This window comes from Notechis scutatus, chromosome 3 (assembly GCF_049901735.1).
Source record: "Notechis scutatus isolate UNSWTSFEM ecotype Mainland chromosome 3, rNotScu1.2, whole genome shotgun sequence".
In the NCBI taxonomy this organism is placed as follows: Eukaryota; Metazoa; Chordata; class Lepidosauria; order Squamata; family Elapidae; genus Notechis; species Notechis scutatus.
In genome coordinates this window covers 126,928,976-126,953,700 of record NC_142011.1, presented here as the reverse complement: position 1 = coordinate 126,953,700, position 24,725 = coordinate 126,928,976, and the positions used below count along the sequence as shown (strand labels likewise).

The following is a 24,725-nucleotide window of genomic DNA, read 5'->3' as shown; positions in this document are numbered from 1 at the left end:
GTGTTTATGCATCATACTAAGACTCGTTTGCTTGAATTTCACTTGTCTGGGTTTGTTCAACTAGGTAAATCACACTTTAGCGTAGCAATATACATAAACCAGGCCAGTGAGTAGGTCCACGAAAGCAAAAAACTTTATTGAAGTAATGTGACATTAAAAGTGTTTAAATATGGCTGTGGTGTCTAAATTGTTTAATATATAAGAATCATAATTACATATTTGAAATTCTGTATTTATTTCCTGTCCCTTTTTACATTATCTTTCAAAACATGCTTGTAGACGAACCAGATACCAACTCCACATAGCAACTTCTAATTATTCTAATAAGTAGTGAGAGATAGATCCTACAATATTTCTAAGTCTTTGTAACAGGAAGTACAACATCCTATGATGGAAGCTGTGAGTTACTGAGATCTGTAAATATGCTGCTTTATTTAGCTACTTCAATCAAAGCTTAGGAAATTCAGCAAAGTTGCCTATCTGATTTCATTTAGATTTTATGCAAGTAGTCTTTTTATATATATTTTTAATTAGCAAAAATATTATTTCCATTTATTTTTGTTGTTTTTAATAGTTTTTTTTCAAATTTGCAACTTTGTGCTACTGTTTTTAGTTTAATTCCCAGGTGCATAGAGCTGAATACATTAATTAGACTTGGGTACAGTAACTGACCTTCCACTTCCTTTAAATTTCATTTTTTCCCCCAGATAGTTACAAGCATTTTGCTAAGCATTCTGCTATGGTTGTGTTTTCATAATCTACTCATTCTCTTTTCACAGCAGTGTGCATTTTTCTCCAATCATTTTAATATGTTTTAATTGGCAGTCTACTTGGCCATCTTTTCTGTTAACATATAATTTCATGTCTAGATAATAATGGCTGTTCTGAAATTTGACATCTATGCTAAATATATTGTTTCCTGACCTAGACAAACTTATCTGTTTCCCTTGCAGCTTGGTCTGTGAATCAAGGTTGGGTTGAGTTCATTGCTCCATTGATTTCAGAGGCAGTCACAGCAATCTAACGGAAAGAGAAAGGCAGAACCAATTTTAATCTCCTCAATTAAAAACTCTTAGCTGCTTTGCTCATAAATTTAGCCTGGTATGAGGGAAGTGTTTTTTGTGAGAGCTTGATCTTTCTCACATCTTGAACCAAATTCAGTAGAACCTGAGAAGACCGAGAACACTATATTCTATTTTAGAGCAGGTCTTCATCTGCTGACACAATAATCTTCATTCAGAGTAGAATCTACATTGAAAGCCTAAATGGGAAAGAATGAAATATGTATCTTCAGAATCATAATATTTCTCTTTTCATAGATGCCATACAGATAGTCCCCACTTACAACAGTTCATTTAGTGAGTGTTCAAAATTACAATGGCACTGAAGAAAGTGATTTATGGCAATTTTTCACACTTATGACCATTGCGGCACTCCCATGACCATTGTAGCACTCATGACATGATTTACATTTGGATGCTTGACAACTGACTCATGTTTATGACAATTGCAGTGTCTCAGAGTCAGGTGGTCCTCTTTTGTGACCTTCTGACAAGCAAAGTCAAAGGGCCAACCAGATTCACTTAACAGTGTGTTACTAATTTAACAACTGCAGTGATTAATTTAATCACTGTGTCAAGAAAAGTCATAAAATGACTTAACAAATTTTTCACTCAGCAACTTGAATTTTGGGTTCAATTATGATTGCAAGTTGAGGACTACTTGTAGTCTAATAATTAAGAATTACAATCTGAATTACTTCTCTGTGCTAGAATTTTTATATATCCTTACAGTTGTTACATGCATATGTCTATTTACTTAAAGTCTGAAATCTGATAAATGAGGCAACATAAATGTTTGTATTGTATCAATCTTTGAGCCACTTTTGATTTCTTGGAAATGATGAAATAAAAATAGACTGTAAAACAATTTTAGATAAATACGGTAATCAAGAATGTTTTTGAGAGCCTATGTGTTGTAGTGCAATTTGGTATAGATTGCTAGACTCGGAGCAAGAAGACCAAATTCTCCCTAAGAAAACAGCCAGCTTGGTAACCTTGGACTAGTCATTCCATCTCAGCCCTCTCAGACTATGGCAAGCTGGTTGAAAAGCAAAACCCCTTGTTGCTTCACACATTGATAAACTTTGTTGTGAGAACCAAACAAACATAGTGCAAAAATAGATCCTCAAATATGGAACAAACTCAATTCTAAGAAAAACAACATGAAGAATTTTTAGTTACAAATTTGTATTTTTCATTCCCTAGTTGAGATTAATTTGAGAACAAGAAAGGTAACAATCATTGCAAATGAATCTGCATAATGATGTTATTAAAAGAAACATTAATTTTATTCAGCCAATAAAGCCTTTTTTTAAAAAAAATGTGTTGTATTTTGGAATTTTAAAAGTTTAACATTTATTTAAAATTTTAATTTTTTCTAGGGTGAGTTGCTAAATCCTTGTCGCTGTGATGGCTCTGTAAGATATACACATCAACTCTGCCTACTGAAGTGGATCAGTGAAAGAGGATCATGGACTTGTGAACTCTGCTGCTACAGATACCATGTTATAGCAATTAAAATGAAAAGGCCTTGCCAGGTACTATAAAATAATTTCCATTATCAACATGTCACATCAATGTAACACATTTCATTTAACCTTTTCTTCCCATGCTAAAATTTAGAGAAAAATCCATCTTCTCAATCTGCAATTAGCTTTAAAAAAATTCATAAGCATACCAGCAGAAAATTTCCTTCCAGATAATAAAAGGTTTTTCCTTTTATTAAGAGGAAGAAAAGAGAATTTATCTCCCTAATATGCTGGTTGCCTTGTAAAGTAGGTCAGCTGGACAGATTCTCTTTTTGTTGAAGTAGCTGAGAAAATTCCTCAGAGATATGAGGCAATTAAAATACAAGCTTTACATTTATACTACCTTTCTTCTTTGCAAAAGTGGTAGACTTTTGTATGGTCTGCCCTGGGTGCTGATGGATCCAGAAGGCTTCCTGAGGGTGCTTGGGGATTTTCCTGTAACCTGGTAGGCAATCCCAGTTGCTTTGTAGAATAAAGAAGTGACAAGAGTGCTGCCAATATGAAAAGTCAATTGATTTATCTCTGAGAAATGAAAAGAATGAAGAGATCTGTAGAATAAAAATAGTGAGAAATAAACAGTGGATAAGAGCCTATGTTTGGGCCTATCTTGAGGCAATGCAATAGTATGTTGTTAATTGTGTCATACAATGATATGCAGCTGTCTTATTTTGAGTAATTTATTTGTATTGGGGATGAGTGGTTAGGACATTACTCTTGCTGTTCATTGTGACATGTCTGCCTATATTATTGTTATAGTCAGTCAAGCCAAATGTTTAGAATGAATTTGGCATTTTATCCATCTATTAATTTCTTCCTAAGGACTAGGAATAGGCAGATGTTCTTGTTTGATGGTGTTTTTGATATCATTAGCTGTTCCAAGTAAAGATGCTATTTGGAGTTGACTGATGGTGATTTTCTCAATGTTGATGGTGTTCAAATGATGCTCCATATGTTTTAGGATTGCACCCAAGGCACCTATTAGCATTGGTTCTGCTCTAAAGATTCTGCCATAATCAGAACTAAGTCATCTACAATAGCTCTTAACTTTTATAATTCTTAATTTAATACCTGTGATCTTTTCATATTGTATTATATCTCTATTTAGTATTTCAAGAACTAAAATTAGTAAGGAAAGAGATAGTGGGCAACTTTCTCTTGTTCCTTTTTGTATCTCATGTGGTTTAGTTAAATCTGTGTTCATGATTATTTGTGCTGTTTGTGAGGTGTTAATCAATAGGATTGTTGTTTCTCAATCTGGAAAGATAATCATGATTGATAGTCTATTATACATGACCACCTCAAGCCATGCTAGAAATGGTGTGGAAATCCTGACCTGCTGTCTTGAGATTGTATAGGTCTAAATGAGCCAAAACAACTTTAATCTGAATCTCAACAAAACAGAAATAGCCAGGGTTCTGATGATTGCTCTTGCCCTTTGAAGGAGCAGTTCTGAATTTTGGGTGTCCTTCTAGACTTATAGCATCTACTGGAAATGGAAGCCATGACCAGAGAGGCATTTGCCCAGTTGGGCTGATTGCAGCCCTATCTGCTAACAGTGACTCATGCCCTTGTCACTATATGATTAGCCTTTGTTATGTACTCTGCATCCCATTCCCTCTTACAAGGTCCCAGAAATTTTAGTGGGCACAAATGTTAATGTTGAAAGTCAATTCTCCAGTGAGTGAATCCAATTCAAAATGCTGTTTTTTGGCTCATAAAGACATACATTTAAGTTCAAGGATACTTTATAGACTGTCTGCCCGGCCTAGGCACAAGCAGGAAGGGGATGCTTTGGGTCCTGTTCCCATAAAACACAAAGGGACAAAGAACATAAGGCAATCCTTCTGTACCATAATCCCCTGATTATACAACACCCTACATTAGAGATACACTAGGAACCAAATATATTTGCATTCCATAGAGCAATGAAAACAACTTTATTCCAGCAGGCATTTCGGGATTGATTTTTAGTACTGTTATGACTACGTGGTGTTTAAGCTTCTGTTTTTTTAAATGTGGATATCGGATTTATATATATTTTCCTTTTAATCTTATTATGAAGCTTTTAGAATCTTGAGAGCTGGGTGTTGCTTAAATTCATAAAAAATATGAATAAGTTCCTGGAAATGAGATAGCATTGGAAGCACAAAACCCCACTAATGGACTAATAAATTGCCCTCCTTTCATTCCCTGTTAGGTAGCGAGGTGAACACAGGTTTCCACAGAGCTGGGCAGTTGGTGAAGTGAACAAATCTTTGTTGGATTTGTTAGAATAACCACCCAGACTCTAGCTCATGATAAACTAATGAAGGATTATGCCAAAGATTAAAAACAAAAGCAGCTTAACATGTACTATTTATTCTGATGTAGGAAACTCACAGAATACAGAGGGCATGTACAATAGTATCATACAATAGCTACATGCAATATTCAGTAGGACAAGGGAATAATGAAATTATTCCAATGTTATTTGGCTACACGGGAAGAGCAATTGTCTTTTCTTACTATCTATCAAACAGGAAGAATCTTTCTCAATCTTTTAAAAGCTAGAAGATGGATTTTATCATTATTAAGCTTATATATGTCTCTTTGGTTACAACTGAGTCTGGTTGTTTATCCTAACCCTCATGGATTCTACACAATTGCTTTCTACCACTTTCTACCACTTTTTTGCGCCAATAACCATCACTACTCTTAATGGATTCTGAATAATAAAGAGCTGGCAAAATGACAAGATCTTCTTTGTCCCAGGTCAGATTTGCCTGGAATTCCTGAGGTGTTTATTCTGATAGATTGCTGAATTGATTAACAATTTCTCCATATTTGTTACTTACACATATCCATATTTCTAACAGTAACTTCCCTTTCCTAGTTCACCATTTTTTCTTTTAATCCTGAGCCTTGTGGTTCTTAGTTTCTGTGTGACTTCTCTTCTTATCCCTTTGTTCCTTTTCTTTTTATCTCTCTAAACCATCTCCAACTCACCATTATAGCATATTAACTATCTGCAATCCCTTCTCTAACCAATAGCCCTCCATTTCTACTGCTTCTTAACTTGGAATATAATTTAATTTGGAATGTACTTGAAGAAGGAGTGAGGGGGGATGTTGGCAGTAGTACTGCATTTTCCTAGGAAGGAGGCAGAATATTCCAGAGAGGGACCAAAGATTAGAGCCTGAACAACCCTGAACTGCATGGGATGGGGGAAGCAAATGGTTCAGAACAGACAATTACAACCACTTATTACTATTTCTTACTACTAGTTCACTTTAATAAACTCTTAATGTTAAAGGAAAATTTCATTAAACTGTGCTATTAGCTTTTCTTCAAGTCTTAATTAAGCACTGCTATTAATTAAGCAAATACATTAATATGCTTCTTGTTGTCAATTAAAATAATTTTATCCATCTTCTTTAGCTATCATACGTATCAGAAAAGAAGTACAGACTTTTCTACCTCTTTTCTCTGGGTTAATGGTCATCTATATTTTTGCAATCCTAAAATGCATTAGGATACCTACATTAGAATAGAATAAAATGATACAACAAAATAAAATTATATCTCACAAATTCTAGTTTAAAATTGTATAGCATCTTTATTTATACTGAACTGAACATTCTATTACATTTATGAAAGTAACAGTTACCCAGAAGTCTACAAGTCTGACTATTCCTCATTACTTAGTTAAATCTGTAGGATTAACGGAACTCAGCTGATTGAATAGGATAGGGGATAAGCATTTCTTATCCCTGGGTTTTCTCATTTCTGTGCATGCTGCAAGCAAATTATTTTTGGCTTTGCGTCTCTTGCATACACAATGAAGTTGGCATCTAGTATTTGTAACATATATATTCTGAACATCCAAAATCTCTTATCATTTTTTTTCAACATTGTAATTCCCTAAAAAAAAGGATGCATAACATATGCTCTCCATATTTTGGCCATTAAATTGTTCGGGTGAATTTAGCTGAGATAAGAGGGCAGTATTAAAGATTTCTGTTTTCTTGTCTAAGCTAAGCCTACCCGCATATCTTATGTTGTGGTCATTTCTAACATGTTTTCAATATTATTACTATTACAGTAATAGGACAAATGTTAATTATTAATTTGTTTAGTAGCATTATATTTTGTTTTTCTGTTGACTCTTACAGAAAAGCTCACAACAATTAGAAAATGCAGTGGTTGCATATACACAATCCCAAAACAGAGCACCAGTGTTAAGACAGATATAATTCATATATTTGAATTGTTTCTCCCACACACCAGTAGAAATGTCTAGTCTGAAAATGGACTGGACCTGATTTCAATGCAAAATGCCAGAAAAAAACACCCCTTCTTCACTCTTAAGTCCCTCCCTCCTCTCTCCTGATCATGTGGCCCAATGTGGAGCTGCTATTAAGGGATTGGAAAGAATTCCAAAAGCCACATTATGCATGTTCCCTCTAATTTATCAGTGACCATAAATTCCTTTTTTAATCAATATTTAAAAGCAATCATTTAAAATATAAAACTATTGACAGCCACAGAAAATTTACAGCAGAAAGCAAAATAATGATAATAAGCTAGGCCAGAAATATTATTTAAAAGCCACATCTTAACTGCTCACGAAAATGCCAGTGGTGAGATAGTCATATAGACTCCCCCACAGTAGAGGTTCTACAATTTAGGAAGCACTTTATTAAAATCCTGCTGTGAAATCTTTATTTCTTCATCAAATTGCAAATGCAAAGTTTTCATTTCCTACTGGGCTACTTTGATTTCAAAATGTTGTTAATTACTCCAGCTTTCCCATAGCTGGTACTCTCAGATATTTTGGACTATTTGGTTAATCCCAAATTATAATGGCTGGGAATTATAATCACTGTAGTCTGAAACATCTAGTTCAGGAATCAGTTATTTATTCCATGTTGCTTTATTTATTACTATATAACTTTCTGTTTAAATAAACAGTAATTCTATTTTCTAAAATTGGGCCCAGAATGTGTTCCAAGGGAGAAATTCTAGGAGCAACATTATAGAACCAAAACAAAAAAGGAGTTAATTAGAATGCACCTGCTTTGATAAATGATGACACAAGTCAGTGCTGACTCTTAGAAATTACACAGAGAAACCTTCTCCAGGATGACCTGCCCCAGCCTGGCCCTTCAGATCTTTCAAAGGTATAACCATTGCTGCTGTAATTGAGTCCATCCACTTTGCTGCTAATCATTTTCTTTTTCTTTCTTCCTTTCCCAGCATTTTAGACTTCTGAAGAGTTCTGGGTCTTTGTGTAATGGGTCCAAAATGTAATAAACTATCAGACTAGTATCCTCAATTTAGCACTGGTAATTCATGATTGTTCCTCTAGTATTAAAACCAGAGTTTAATTTTATTCTTGTTCAACCCTTCTCAATATATATTCAGTGTATATATTGAATGAATAAGGGGAGAGTATACAACCTTCTTTCATTCTTTTGCTGACTTAGAACCAGTCTGTTTTATCCTTTTTCCTTCTTGACTACGGTTTCCTTTCCTGTGTATAAGGTTCTCATGAGGACAATGAGAAGTTCTGGGATCCCATTTTCCCCAAGTAGCTTTTCATGGCTGATACAATCAAAGTCCTTTCTATAACCAATGAGGCATATATTGACTTTCTAAATTATCTTGTGTGCATCAACAGCAATGCCTTTTGTTTTTTGGTCATTTGTAAAACCAGCTTGAACATCTAGCATCTCTCCCTTCCCATGTGAGGCCCTAATCTGCATTGGACAACCTTAAGCATCATTTTGTTAGGATGTGAAATTAAGAGCATTGTATAATAGATTGCATATTCTGTTAAGTCTCCTTTCTTTGGTATTGACTAACGTCTTTCGATCTGTGGTAACTGTGATATATATCTGTCGATAGTTCATCAATTCCTGTAATTAGCAAACTTGGTAATCACTTGAGTGTTGAACTAAATGCTGAACATGTTCTAGTACGGTGTCAGTTAAAACAGTTATTGATCCAGATAGTATGCCTTCTCTGTTGTGGCAGCAATGCTCTGGAATAGTGTTCCTTTGGTGGTTTCAGTTGTCCTAACCCTATTGTCCTTTAAACAGACTCTGGGTAAAGAAGCATGGGGGAGGGGTTTTATTAATATGTTTGGTATGTTAGTCCATGGGTTATCATTCTCCTCCTCCTCCTCCTCCTCCTCCTCCTCCTCCTCCTCCTCTTCCTCCTCCTCCTCCTCCTCCTTTTACTCTCAGGTGTTGGTTTAAACTTGTAAACTTGTTACCCAAAATTATTTATGAATTGAATAGCCTATAAACTACATAAATGTATCTCCCAATTTTAGTATGGTGTGTAAAGAGCCACTTTGGTCTAATGGTTAGTGAGAAGCTGTACCACCTTAGCCATGAAAGCTGGTGACTTTGGGCCAATCATTGTTTCTCAGCCCAATCTTCCTCACAGCATTGTTGTTGTGGGAAAATAGGAGGAGGAAGGTGTATTGGATATGTTTTCCACCTTGAGTTAGTCCACTGATAAAAGCAGAACACAAACTAACAAACAAATATTTTTTTTCAAAAGTACATTAGGTTAATTCCAGTCGGTTAGTCTGGTAATACAACTCAATTAGCATGTAATGCCCTATTGCTGGAGTGAGTAGAATATCATTTTTCATTTATATGGCTATACTACTAAGTCTTTGAAATATCATGATGCATCATCCTTTTCAGCACATCATTCTATTTTAATTAAGCTATTTGAATTCAGAGATTCTTGCTGTAGCATCATCAACTTGAAACTGTAATATTCTTCAAGTAAAATTTTATAATTTGAGGAATATATGGATCACAGTTTAAAATAAAATATCAGTATTTATGATAATGTTTGTATCCTTATCAAGAGTTAGAATATGAAATGTTGGCAATGCTATTTCATCCATGATACTATTTTACACAATTCTGCTAACAATTTCTAGAAATTCAAATTCTTACTGCTTTAGCTCTCTGGTATGCGCCTATTCATATAAATGATAAGCAATTCATATAAACTTTGAACTATTCAGTTCAATAGCCAAAATATGTTGATAACCAGCAAAACACAACAAATACCTAGATTTCTTCTGGAGTTAAATGTTTGCGCTTAAAATTAGTTTTCCTCCTTTTTGGTTGGATCTTCAAACAGTGTGATGAGCAATCTTCCTCTTATTTATTTATTTGTTTGTTTGTTTTCTTGTTTAGTCTATTTTATTTATTTGTTTGTTTAGTCATTTATTTATTTATAAAATTTATTGGCCATCCATCTTACCATAAGGTATCTCTTATTACTCAACCAACCACCTCAATTGCATTGATCCCCCACTGGGGCACCAAGCTTACTGGCATAGCCACGTCTTTAAGCCCTTATGAAAAGATAGAAGGGTTGTGGACCAACCTCACATGGGGGGGGGCAAGATATTCCAGAGGGTAGGAGCAATAGTAGAGAAGGCCCTCCTTCTGGACCCTGTCAGCCAGAATACATGGGCTGATAGGACCTGCAACATGCCTCTTCTGCCAGCATGAATGGTACCAGGCAAACCCAGTGGGGTGAGACAGTCTCTCAAGTAACCTTGACCCATGCCATGAAGGGCTTTAAAGATGATCACCAGCACCTTGAATTGCAGCCAGAAGCAGATTGATAACCAGTGCAGCTTGCAGAGTAATGGTGCTACAGGGGCCATTCTTGGGGCCCCCAAAACTATCCATGCTGCCACACTCTGCATCAGCTGTGGCTTCTGAATGCTCTTCAAGGGTAGCCCCATGTAGAGTGCATTACAATAGTCCAGTGATGAGATGACTGGGGACTGAACAACTAAGTGCAGGGAATCCTGGTCTAGGAATGGCTGCAACTGGCACACAACTAAGTTTTGCAATGACTGTACTAGCTGCAACTGCCACATGTTCCTCAAACAGGAGTCACATGTCCAGGAGAACCCCCAAGTTGCAGACTGGGTCTTTCTGGGATAGTGCCACCCCATCCAGAGTCAAGGATGACAAACTCCTGCACCCAAAGCTATTTGGTTACTAGGATTCAGTTGACACATTTTGTTCCCCATCCAGGCCTCCATAACCTCCAGACACCATGAAAGGGTGACTGCAGCATCACTTGGGTCACCAAGAGTGGAAATATAGAATCTATGTCAGATATATAAGATGAGGCTGTAAGAAATCAGGTTACCATCCATTCTTCAACCATTCTGTATCTCTTTCAGAAGATCTATAACTGTTAATTTTGGTAATAATTTTGATTTATGTTTTCACTTTTTAAAAAGAAATGTTAGTTGCCCATTTGAGTAAAATGATGGGTTATAAATTTGTATGAGTCTACTGTATATGGTTGAATAAAAGAATAACTCTCATATAAGAGACAGTTCTGCTTTGAAGAACCGGGAAAACTTTGTTTTGTCCCTTTGTGTAAAATTATACATGCAAAGATAATATGTCACTGAAGGGAAAATTATTTACAATTATCATGAATAAAAATTCTCCACATTCTATTTGAATGTCACTTTATACAGTATTTAATCACAATGAATTTGTATATATAAGCATGCTTAAAAGACTAATGTGCATATAAACAATATATATTTAATTATGCAGGCTTTACTCTCTTTGTGATAGGGTTATGCTTCCTGAAAACCTCTCAAAAAGCATATTCATATAAATTTAGAAACTGAAATGGGGATTGTAGGATATTGTATTAAATATGCTCATAAATTTTTAGAGCTTTATTCTTAAGCACTACATCATTCAAACACACTTTTTCTTTGTTTCCTGTTCTATATAAAGTGAAAGCATTTTCTGCTTACAATTGGATTTCTAAATGTGTACAATTATCCTGACAGACAAAAAGGAAACATAACAAATTTTATTAGCATTCTTCACTGTGCTGCACACAGTAGACTCACTCCAGTTAAAAGTGTTCTAGAACCCACTTTTGACAAGGACATGTTTTTACCAAACATTGAAAAGTAATGTCCAAATAGAGATTTGCGGCATTTTTAAACTATTAAAGTTATTCAATTTAAGACAATTTAATTAAATGAATAGAGTTTCTTTCTTCAGAATGAATATGAAAAAATTCTAAGAACAAATATAATAGAACTTTGTGAATATTGTTATGATGAGTTTAAATAGACCTAGATTTTTTTGATTAATATTTTATTCATATTACTTTTTCTTCCTTTTAGTGGCAGAGCATTACTGTAACACTGGTTGAGAAGGTACAGATGATTGCTGTAATTTTGGGATCATTATTCTTAGTAGCAAGTGTAACTTGGCTTCTGTGGTCAGCCTTCAGTCCCTATGCAGTATGGCAAAGAAAGGACCTCCTTTTTCAAATCTGCTATGGGATGTATGGTTTTATGGATCTAGTATGCATAGGTAAGTTAAAAAATAATTCAATCATTCATTTTGCTAAATGTGGTATGATATCATTTGAGACCATGTTTTAGTATATCTGATTTACATACATGGTATTTTCTAGAAAAAATAGAATGTATGTGAGTATTGTCACTTTTAGATATAACAAGAATTTTTAACAGCCTTACTTGAAGATACCAGTTTGGCTTTGGACAATGGAAGCACTTATTCATCCAAATATTATTAATATGTGAAATATCATTAGATACAAAGACATTTTGAATGAAAATGGTGAGCTCAAAACTAAACAAGAATTGAACAAACAAGGGATTGATATGGTTTGGTATACACAACTGCAAATACAGTCTAGATATGAGAAAGGTGCTATAAGGTGCTAACTATATGGTTTTTATATGGAATTGACAGAATTGGATAATATATTAACAGGAACAGAAGAGGCTGATAAAAAAAACTGTATAGCTACTTATTGCGTATCAAATTAGAAGAAGAAGTGAAGGAGACAATGATAGCATGGGAAAAAATGTTTGGTTATACAATAGAATTAGAAAAATAGCAGTAACTATGGGATAGAAACTATAAATTAACAATGTCAACTGCATATAAAGAAAACTTGTACAAGATGTTTTATAGATGGCATTTTGCACTGATGTTTAAAGACAAATCAGCTAAATGTTGGAAATGCCACCAGAGACCCAGGTCATATTACCATATATGGTGGACATGTACAGAAGTCAAAAAATATTGGTCAAAAATACACATGTGGTTGGAGAAGATGATACAACAACACATTGATTTGAAACCCGAAATATTTTTGCTGGGGATTTTACCAGAAACTTATAGTAAAGAAAGTGTGTATCTGATTATTCATGTATTAACTGCAGCTAGAATTGTATTTGCACAAAATTGGAAAAGTGAAGAGATTCCTACAGATGATAATGTGATTAGGAAAATATCAGAATGTGCAGAAATGAATAGGTTAACACTTGCAATTAAAGAGAAGGAACAAACTGAATATTATATGGAAACTATTCTACCAATGGTTAGAGAATAAATATGAAAGTTAGAAATAAAAGTAGATTAGTGAAATATAGAAAATACATCAATAGAATTAAATAGGTTAAAATGAGGCTTTTGTTTTTGTTAATGTTACAGTATTGTTACAGTATTAGATATACTGTATTATGTATAGCAGTATTAAATTAAGAGTAGACAAATAATGAATATGGTTTTATATATATATATATATATATATATATATATATATATATATATATATATATAAAGATGCAATTATTCAGATAAACAATAACATTAAAAAATTGCCTGATAATTAGGCTTACCCACAATACCCATAGAAAGATCCATAATACTCTCAAGTTAAATGAAATTACAGCAGCCTTAAAGAATATCAGGGGCAATCAATCAGAGGATCATGGGTCACATACTTTTAGAACCACCCAAAATTACCAGGAACTAGTAAATTCTAGTCCTCCCTTAGGCATGAAAATTAGCTGGGTGACTTTGGGCCAGTCATTCTCTCTTAGCTCAACTGGAAAGTTGTGGGGAAAATAGGAGCAAAAAGTAATATTCGATATATTCACTGCCCTGATTTATTTATAAAAATAATAAAGGTGAAATTAAAAAAAAACTTAAAAAACACTAAAAACAGTAATATTAATATTATTTACAGTGTGAATTCACGAAAAGTACATATTAATATAGTTACAAATAGGAAAGTGACAAAAACCATAAAAGAAGAAAGACTGGATCAAAATTTGAGTTAATCTTTATAGTCATGTCACTATATCAAAACCTAATCTATTATTTTGAAAAAGAATTCCACCTATTATATTATTAAAAATATATAATTCTTGTATGCAAGTACTATACATGTTGAATACATACATATATAGTATTTGTATACAAATATTGGCAAAAATCCCATCACATTTAATGATTTGTAACTATATTTATTTCTTTGAGACATTCCGTCTAGTACTGAGATAAGGCACCCGTGGCAAGGTACTCAAATGTCTTTGGATCAGTGAATAAACTTCACATATTTCTGAATGATATTCATTAATTCCATTCATTACAGATGGGTAATCTGGAAACTAAGCTATAAATTGCACAGATAACTATTTCATTGCTATTGGTTTTTGAGAACTTAACAATTTTCAATGCAATTGATTTTTCAATTACACTTTTAAAAATTAGATGTTGACATATTATTTTCGGTGGTTCTATTATTCTTCCTTGTGGTTAATCTTCTGAAGGGTATGCTTAGAAACAGCTAAAGGCCATAGAATCCCACCAATTCATCTGGTCTATCATATTATTTAACAACTATTTGAAATTATTGGTGAATACATAAATGGATATTTATTTTTTGCTAAGAAGTGACTTTTGGCACTGTCTCTTCTATTAGATTTTAAATAGGTTAGGAAGTCCTAAATAAATATATAGAATCAATATTGAACAAAGAAGTTAAGTAGCTCATGAATAGAAACATTATTATATGATTTTATATTCAATTTGCTTTGAATAAGATTGACCTTGACAAGAATTTTAAATCAGAAACAAGATATTGCATACAGTAGATCAGGGGTGGGCAAACTTTTTGGCTCGGGGGCCGCATTGACTTTTAAAATTTGACAGACGGGCCGGGTCAGCACAAGATTTTTGGGAATCGCCCCCTTCCCCCTCTTCTCCTCCTTCCCCTTCCCTCGGAGGCTCCCTCCCTCGGAGGCCCTCTGAGTCAGGAGTTGCTACCGCCGGCGCAGCTCGCGGCCCAGTCCCGCGTTGCCTCGGGAAGGGAAAGGCAAAAGGAAGAGCCACGGCGGTGCTTTGCAATGGGAGCATCGGCACCGGAGGCTCAGGCTCAGCGGCTCCTGGTTTTGCCTTTTCCTTCCCAAGGCAACGCGGACTGGAGCTGCACGGAGCTGCGCCAGCGGTAGCAACTCCTGACAGCCCCAGCCGGACACCTGAGCGGAGCCCGGGCGAAACTGCCTCTTGCTGTTGCTGGAGCACCGCCGGGTCGCCCTCCAAGCAGCCCGCCCGCCCACCGGGCTTCCCTCTGCCGCGCGGCTCGGGGCCAGGCGCAAGCGCCCGCAAGTTAAAGGAAGCCGAAAGTTGCTGGGAAGTTGCTCGGGTGCTGGGAGCAGGCTTTAAAGTGCCGCCCGAGCAAAGTTTAAGCAGGCCGCCCACCCGCCGGGCAGAACCCTTCCTGCTCCTCGGCGGGAAGACGCTCCAGCCTGCAAACTTTGCCTTTGCAAAGTTTAAGCCTGGAAGCCCGGAAACCCAAGCAACTTCCCAGCAACTTTTGGCTTCCTTTTAACTCGCAGGCGCTCGTGCCTGGCGGAGGGGAAGCCCGGAGCCTCCTCCAAGCAGCCTGCCCACCCGCCCCACCAGGCTTCCCTTCTGCCGTGCGGCTCGGGCCAGGCGCGAGCGCCCGCGAGTTAAAGGAAGCCGAAAGTTGCTGGGAAGTTGCTCGATTTTCCAGGGCTTTGCAAAGGCAAAGTTTGCAGGCTGGAGCGTCTTCCCGCCGAGGAGTGGAAGGGTTCACGCCCGGCGGGCGGCAGGCTGCTTAAACTTTGCTCGGGCGGCACTTTAAAAGCCTGCTCCCAGCACCCGAGCAACTTCCCAGCAACTTTCGGCTCGCTTCTTTAACTCGCGGCGCGCGCCGACCCGAGCCGCACGGCAGCCCGCTCCAAGCAGCCCGCCGCCCGCCGGGCGGAACCCTTCCCGCTCCTCGGTGGGAAGATGCTCCAGCCTGCAAACTTTGCCTTTGCAAAGCCCTGGAAACGGAGCAACTTCCCAGCAACTTTGCTTCGTTTTAACTCGCGGGTGCTCGCGCCTGGCGGAGGGGAAGCCCGGAGCCTCCTCCAAGCAGCCTGCCCGCCCGCCCGCCGGCTTCCCTTCTGCCGCGCGGCTCGGGCCAGGCGCGAGCGCCCGCGAGTTAAAATGAAGCCGAAAGTTGCTGGGAAGTTGCTTGGGTGCTGGGAGCAGGCTTTTAAAGTGCCGCCCGAGCAGGACCGCCGAGCCGGGAAACGGGCACCAAGGCAGGGCAAAGCTCCACCAGCAGCGGCCTAGCTTTAGGTGGCTCCAAGCAGCCCGCCCCACCCCGCCGGGTGGAACCCTTCCCGCTCCTCAGCAGGAAGACGCTCCAGCCTGCAAGCTTTGCCTTTGCAAAGTTTAAGCCTGGAAGCCCTGGAAAAAAAGGGGATCGGGCGGGGACTCACCTTCGGAGAGGTCGTACTCGAAGGTAATTTCAACTCCCAGCCGAGGCCTTTGCAAATTTCTTTTCTTTCCTACCCCTAGATCGCTCCTCACTGTTTTGCAGCTTTGGGGCCATGCGGCACAGGGCAATTACGCCACGCCCAGCGATTTTTTTCAGGGGCGGGCCGGATTGGACAGACCAATGGCAGCGATTTTTTTCAGGGGCGGGCCGGATTGGACAGACCAACGGGCCGGATGTGGCCCGTGGGCGTAGTTTGCCCACCCCTGCAGTAGATGGATCTTTGATCAGGGATCTTGATCAGGTTTGCAACTTGGGAAAAAGAATAAACAGTTTGTGGTGCCCTGGTGGCAGGGGTGGGTTTCTACCAGTTCTGTCCACCTCTGTAGAACCGGTAGCTCTGAAGAGCAGCAGACATAGAACTGGTTCTATGTCTGCTGATGTTTTTGGCCACCCGCCCACCTGGGCTCTTACCTGACTTTTATTTCCTGATTTTTCAACTTCAGCTGCCAAACGAGGCACAGCTACACTTAAAAAAGCAGGAAAAGAGGACTGTTTCAAAGGCTGCTTCTCTGCACGCAGTGTGCTGATGACGATTTACAGCCACACTCTGTGCAGGGAAGCACATCATAAATCACTGAACCTCATAAATCACCAAACTGATAGTTAACCCTGTCATATCCCACCCCTGCCTGGTGGTGAACTGGAAATTTGTTTGTATGTTTGTTACTGCCTTTCCAAGAAACATTACACTGAGCTACAATCACATATGACTCAATCACATTCAGGTTAGATTATTAACATTCTACATCATCATGCCTTCTTAGTGTCTATAAAAACTGAGCCTTTTCAAAATGTGGTTGTGAGCAAACTAACTAGGCCCAGCCAAAAAAAAAAAAGTATGATGTGTATTGACTTCTAGTATGATTTCAGGCCCAGTTCTCATTTTGCATTTGAATAGATGGTTAATATTGATATGCCCCCATTTTCATGAACTACATGTATATCCCTCTCTCACCACCCTCCCTGCCTATGAGATGGTATTCTTCTTTCCAACTCACAAGATCCTTGGGTTTCTGTAACAGGAATGATGCTGGTATTAAGGAGAATAGAAACATAATTCCTTTCCCTTATAGTAATTTTGAGTTAGTCTATGGAGAGTATATCCCTCATCCCTACCCGAAAGCAGGAAAGCTGTTTTCTCTAGCATTAGTAGCAGAAAGTGATGCATCTACTTTCACAGGGCAATTGATCAACATGATCAATGCCTGATGGGAAACAGAAAAGCAATTTTCTATTGCTAAGAGCAAAGGGAAAATAATAATAAGTTCTCTATCAGTTATTTGACAAGAGAGAAAAGCTCCTGGACATTCCCACAGTTTTGCAATCTGCATCTATTACAGCTAAGGGCTCTTCTAGATTACACCCCAACTGTACTTTATAGGTTTCTGTAAGGATGAATCCACACAATCAAGTGAAGTAAGGCTTTATTTTCTCACTATGTGAGATACTAGTAAGTTATTATCTAAGTGCTTCCAGGAATTGAAATTCTTTCCCGTAACATTTTTGGTACCATTATTTTTTGCTTGAAAATAATGAAAATATTTTAAATACTATTGTGCCTTTATTTCCATTGCTATGGATATTCCTATTTATTTATTTATTTATTTTAAAAAAGATTGTTGTCTCTTTATGTAGAATTTTAACTTGATTGGGAAAAAAGTTTCTGATGAGATCACTCCTAAAGAGTTGTGGTCTAACTTATGGCCTTAGGACTCCCATATTTGGATTTAAAAAAATCTAGATGACAGCTATATTATAGCAGAGATTAAAAAAAAATCCTATGTATGCAATGGTATAAACTTGTGGTCTGGATTCTGAAGCCCAGGTATGCCTTAAGCTTACTAAAATCATTTTCTACTGCTGCCAACATTGCATCCTTGAACTAAGTTTCCAAAGAAAGGACAGTGTCTAAGAGAGTACTACCTTCTTAAAGTTGGGAGCAGAAAAGTGAAGTTTCAGATTTCTAGGAAGAGTACTTTGTCCACACAGAAATAATGTTGCTTTGAGTAGGCTGTGCTTCTACAATTCTATAACTGCTTTATAATCTCAATTCAACTGAAGCAGTACTGACTATATTTGAACAGAGAGTGGGAGTTTCTGGGACAAAGTACTCATAAGGTACTGACATAATATTTCTAAAAGTCTAATTGAAAGTGTTTTTATTTCTTGAGATGCATTTTTTACTTTGATCATCCAGATAACTTGATATCTGACAGAACATTCCTACAATTATTGCCTAATGCTGTTTTACAAACAAAATAATATTCCTTAAACTCTGGATCAGATCTTGACTAAGAATTTCTTTAGTATTTTTGCTGTAAATATTTACTGCTGCTTTTTCACCCTGGATTGTCTAGTTATGTCTCTTGCACTGTTATGACAGAGCAAATGTAACTATTGACTTGGAAAGATAAAGAAAGATCACTAGATGGCAGTGAAGAAACACAGAAAGTCTAACCCTTAGTTTAATTTACCATTCCGAAATAGTAGCACTAAAAAAGGGCAGGCTTTTTTTTTTCAGCCACTAAAGCACAGATGGAGAGATTAAATAGCAGAATAAAGTTCTAAGGATCTGGATGTCTCTTTGCCATGGTCACCAATGCTATGAAAAGTTAGTTGAACCAGCTTGGGGCTTAACTATTTTCATCACCTAAGCATCCAATATGCAAATTCTGAATAAATCTATCTAGAAAGTCTCATGGGACTACTGAAATATTTCCAGCAACCCTTGACCAGCATACTTTCTATGCTGAGAGCAAAAGATTTCACAAAGAGAAACCAGCTGACTTTACTATTACTGGATAACTTATGACAGGAGAGAGATACAGATGAGTCCGGCCTCCAAATCTGTCACACCTTATATAAACATCTTTGCAAAGGTAATGTAAATAATTTGTAAGGATTTTTGAAAATGTGAAAAGCTGTATTATACACCTTTACATAATAGGTGTAGGGCAGAGATCTGTAGCTATATATACACCAGTAAACACTGATTAGTAGCTCATGACTATCGTGGTATACTAGGAGCCGTGGTGGTGCAGTGGTTAGAATGCAGAATTGCAGACTAACTGTGACCATAGCCAGAAGTTTGAACCTGAATTCAAGATTGATTCAGATTTCCATTCTTCCAAGGTCAGTAACATGAGAAGCCAGATTGTTGGGAGCAATCTGGGCAGTTGATTTGGATTCTGAGGGGTTTGTAGGCTGGTTGTAGGTCAATGTGTCTGTTGATGGAACTGCTTATGGAGTGCCACTCTTTGATGACCTCACAAGCATGGCGGGTGGTAGCATGCCCGATTATTTTTGTGTTGCTCCAATCAAATTGGTGCTGTTTAGTGTTGGTGTGGGTAGAGATTAAAGATTTGGGATCATGGCAATTGTATTCATGGATCCCATTTTTAAATTGACGTGATGTTTGGCTGCTTGACATCTTTCTCCATGATGGCTATCCAAAAAATGTCATATTTCAACACACAACACTCAAACCAACCATCACACAAAAACTAACCCTATTGTACCCAAAATGGGTGTCAGAAATGACAGCCAGAATCCTCCAACCTCTAAGAATAACAATAGGCAACAAACCCACAGCCACACTCCATCAGGAATTATCCAGAACCAAAGGCAAAATACAGAAGGATGAAAGAAACAATATCATCTACAAATTCAACTGTAACCATTGCAGTGAATTCTACATGGGGCAAACATCACATCAATTAAAAAACAGGATCCACAAACACCAGCTGGCAGTCAAATGCCATGATCCAAAATCCTTAATCTCTACCCACACTGGCACCAAATGGCACCAATTCAACTGCAACAACACAAAAACCATTGGCCACACTACCACCTGCCATGTTCATAAGTGCATCGGAACCTGGCACTTCACAAGCAATTCCATCAACAGACATATTGACCTACAACCAGCTAACGAACCCCTCAGAATCCAAATCAATCATACAGCCAACCAGAGATAGCACTGACCCTCAACCAACCCATGCACTACCAGCAGTTCACCTTTCAATGACCTCATGTAATCTCCTTATCATAAGACCCATCACAAGACTCACTGATGACTCACACCTGATCATCACTTGACACACCCAACCTGAAGCCCTTATAAACAGATGAACACTGGCATCCCCTAAACTCTATTGAAGATGTTACCTAGACATGTTCAGAAACCAACCCACAAGCTTGGAGAATGAACCTTCACCCTCATCCTACATCCAAGCTACTGATACTTGCCACTATTTAAAAACCACATATTTTCTCATATAAACTTGAGTTCAGTAGTTTAACCTATGAAGAGGTCCTGGAAACCACCAACTTGCACCTGGAAAATTTGTATTATTTTCTGGAACCTTCACTTATGTTTGAGATAATATACATTTATCAATAACAAGAATCATTAACAAGTCAAATTGTGAGAATATTTTAAACCAGGCCAGTTTCCATTTCACCTTATACTCTATCCAAAATTGCTTATCACAAATCCAAATAAATATAACCCATGGAATTATAAAATGAAATTAAATTACATCATGATCATCTGATTTCTGGACATTTTGGATACTACAAGACTTTGTACCTCCAGTGACCTTTGATGGCTCAAATTAGAAATTATCAAATGCATTATAATCTCTGTTAAATGTAGGTGAGTAACATTTCAGGTTTTCATTTGTGTTTTTTCCCAATAGAATTATTCCTTCCTCGGTTATTACAGTGGATTAGATACCCTGGATAGAACAAGAATGGCCTAGCAAGACTGCAATGTCTATACAGACCAGAAGAAACAAAATAGAACTTTTTTTCATAGCTGGTAACAAGTCTGACTTTCCATGAGTCATCTACTGCTTTATGCTCAGACTAGAAATCTAAGCCCATACTTCATAGCAGCCTTTAAGATAACTGCCCAAATTAATCTTACAGGATTTCAGATACATTTATATAACTACACATCTGTTCTTGATATTCCTTCCCAGCCTGGTCATGTCAGCCTCTTTTATCCTCTAACAATGCTAATTAAAGGACAAGAAGATTATGTAGTAGTGCAGATTTTTAATTTTCATTTCTATTATTGATGTGTGCAGTATCTGGGAAGGGATTAGGCGGCTTCTCTTTTGGAGTGCTTTAGATATGCATTCTCTCAGCTTGACAAACTATTTTCCTCTAAACTAAAATAAACTAACTTTCACACAACTGGAGAAGATATACATTGGGAAGGGAAATAGCTTCTCCCCTGAAGAGAAGCACAACTGGATGAGAATTAGGATTCTAGCAAGTATAAACTGAGGAAGTTAGTTCTATCTCGGAGGTCTTGGTGGAGTCACTTTCAACAACCTCTGACTCTGCTTACATTAACTCAGATTCTGAAGGAAAGACAGAAGCACAAATCTATAATAATGCTTCCATCTCTCATTTCAGTAGCAGAGAACAGAAAAATATAAATATCGTATTGTGGGGGGGAAATGTCTTGGGATTACTATTTTATTCTGAAGTAGGCTGCTTTTTCATGTAGTTCAGTGACTAAAATTCATTTCAAACAGAGACAGTTTTGTTTGGTTGGAGACTAGGAGCTTCTGCTCCTTGGTCCTTTTAAACATTGAAACAACACTGGACAGCTGTATTTTGACACCTTTGTTTTTTGAAGATGATCCTTTCTCAGACAATGCAAATAATTCTGTGTTTACTGAACTTGTGATGTCTCTTGTTCCTGAACTTTCTGAACTTTGCTATATATATAAAACAAAACTTCCTGAACATTGACCATTCTACTGCCTCCTGTTTGTTCGCTTCCTGTAGTAGTTTGATGCTGTTTTTTGCTCTGGATTTTTGGATAGATGGAGAGGGAGGGAAAGAATTTCTCTCCCTCTCCAATGATTATCACTCTCTCCCATCTCTGCTCTGTTTATCTCTTCTATCTATCTATCTGTCTGTCTGTCTGTCTATCTATCTATCTATCTATCTATCTATCTATCTATCTATCTATCTATCTATCTATCTATCTACTTACCTATCTATCTATATCGATCTATCATCTATTATCTCTTTCTCCATCCTCTCTCTCTCTCTCCCTCCCTCCCTCCCCCCTCTCTTTCACACACACTATCTAATCTCTCTCTCATATAGCTCTCATATATAAATGGTACCTATTAAAATTAATAATGGCCCCCAGTTTAGGCTAATATCTAAATGTTTAACTAAAAGCATTATCTTTCTTCTGTTTATCAGTAATACATACTGTAAGCTATCAAAAAAGATATATCTGGATATAAACGTTTAATACAGTGGATATGTGGGAATCAGTTATCCATAACTCAAGTCTTTGTGCTTTGATTCAAGCCAGCATTTCAATTTTAATTGTATTTCTTTACAAAAAGTACATTTGATGTACAGAACTAAGGGCTTCAATAATTTGTTTCCTTTAATTTCAGGACTTATTGTACATGAAGGTGCGTCAGTTTGCAGAGTATTTAAGCGTTGGAGGGCTGTCAATTTGCACTGGGATGTACAAAATTATGACAAAGCAACAGACATAGAAGAGAGCACTCAAGGAGAATCCTCCACAGCTAGGACTTTGTGGCTACCACTAAATGCATTGAGAAACAGAAATTTAGTTCATTCAACACAGTTAACTTCACCAAGATTTCAATGTGGCTATGTTTTATTACAACTCTTCAGTCGAATGAGACCTCCAGAGGATTCATCAGATGACAACAGTTCTGGGGAGGTTGTTATGAGAGTGACTTCAGTGTAAAAGTTATGATCATTTTTGCTTTACACACAAGGACATTTTGCCCAGAACTTGTGAAATATTCTAGAATGTAATGCAATGAATGTGAAACCATAGCACATAAAACTATATAAACTTTTTTAGTTTATGCTTTTATATGATCAGTTGAATTGCAAATACATTCTCCCAAGAAAGTATTTCTTTCTTTTTATACCATGATTTATTACTTTTTATCTATTTGTACTTGGCATTTATAAAAGTATAATTTAACAGTAGCTTTAATAATGTGAAGACAAATATTTTAAACTACAACTATTTTTGATAGATTTAAATGTATTTTTAAAGTTTTAAGTCATCTATAATTTTCCAGTCATAGTAAATTAAATTAATGACATGACTTGAGATAAAGAAACCATAGAAATTCATCTACATAATTTCAGTTTCGGAATAAGTATATGTTTCATTTTGGTCTTTGGACAAAGATAGTGTTATTTTGGGGTTGGATAGGGGTCTGGTGCTGTAAACTAAAACGTGAAAAACAAAATATTGCATTCTTGAAAATAAAGAAATTAATTATCTGTGAAATATGATTCACAGAGCTACACATCATCTGGGTTCCAAGATGTTGTTATCCATATTTAATGACAATAGGTTCTATGAAGCAATTTAGAGTTCTTTTATGGAAAAAAAGGGAAATTAGCATTTAAATAAACATTTCATGCAGGACAAAAGAAAAGTTCCACAATTGTTTTCAGGATTTCTGACTGTAAGCATTTAGCAAGATGGTTTGTTTCTCACTTTCATGACAGTTCTATTTGATTTTATTTTCAAATTAGCTAAATTAAATTCAGTTACACTGAAATTTACTTTATTCCCATTTTTAAAAATTGTTTGTATCTTTTCTTTTGCATTTAACATTTCAATTCATTCTCAATTGTTCAAAGATGAAAAAGTAAAAGTAATTGCTTGAAATCCATATATCTTTAAAAGAAAAAAATAATATGCATTTGTATTCTTCCCAAATTTCATGTTCCTTGAATAATCTCATCTAAGAGGTTGATAAAATTCTTATAAGCATTAAGACAGCACAGGCTCGGACAGATAATTTGTATCAAATAGGTTTACCTGATCATCTTCTTCATAGCATACTATGAAGACGAAGGGGGGAAATTGTCCTTAATCCTATACAAATTGGATGCAGCAGGATCAGATTATATAATACCCTGTTTTGAGATTATATCAGAGACAACTTCTTCACACACAAAAATATCTAAGCACACTGGCCAGAATTTCAGCAAAATCATTTTGTAATAAGAAATAATGTTGATTTACATTAGAAAGATCCAGGAATTTTATATTTCTGTGACATTGTTTTATTACACCTTTTTATGCTTAAAACAACCATAGAATAGGAACTATTTAGAGTTTTTTTAAAAAAAAAAAAACCAAGTTTGCAAAATCAGTTTAATTTTCAGTGTTATTTCTTACCAATTGCGAAGTTGACTGAAAATATATCTGAATTATATCCTGGAAAGCCACCGTAGTAATTTTGCTAATTTGTAGTTGTTCACTTTGATCTTTTTCAGATGTGGTTGTCATTAATACCATGTTTCTCATAAAATAAAGCCGGGTCTTATATTTTTTTGAGCCCCAAAAAAACAGCTAGGCCGTCTTTTCGGGGGTGACTTAATTCCCCCCCTTGCATCCTCATCT

General features: G+C 36.7%; 1 protein-coding gene across 1 annotated transcript in view; it reads left to right on the top strand.

Moving 5' to 3' along the window:
• The window catches only part of MARCHF11 (membrane associated ring-CH-type finger 11), a 28,518-nt gene extending 5,350 nt beyond the window's left edge, over positions 1–23,168 (top strand). The window contains exons 2-4 of the mRNA XM_026673453.2: positions 2,444–2,599; positions 11,784–11,976; positions 22,714–23,168. Of these exons, the coding sequence (XP_026529238.2) occupies positions 2,582–2,599; positions 11,784–11,976; positions 22,714–23,036 (534 nt within the window). The 5' untranslated portion in view covers positions 2,444–2,581 and the 3' untranslated portion in view covers positions 23,037–23,168. The remainder of the gene's footprint in view (positions 1–2,443; positions 2,600–11,783; positions 11,977–22,713) is intronic.
• Positions 23,169–24,725: the final 1,557 nt, after the last annotated feature.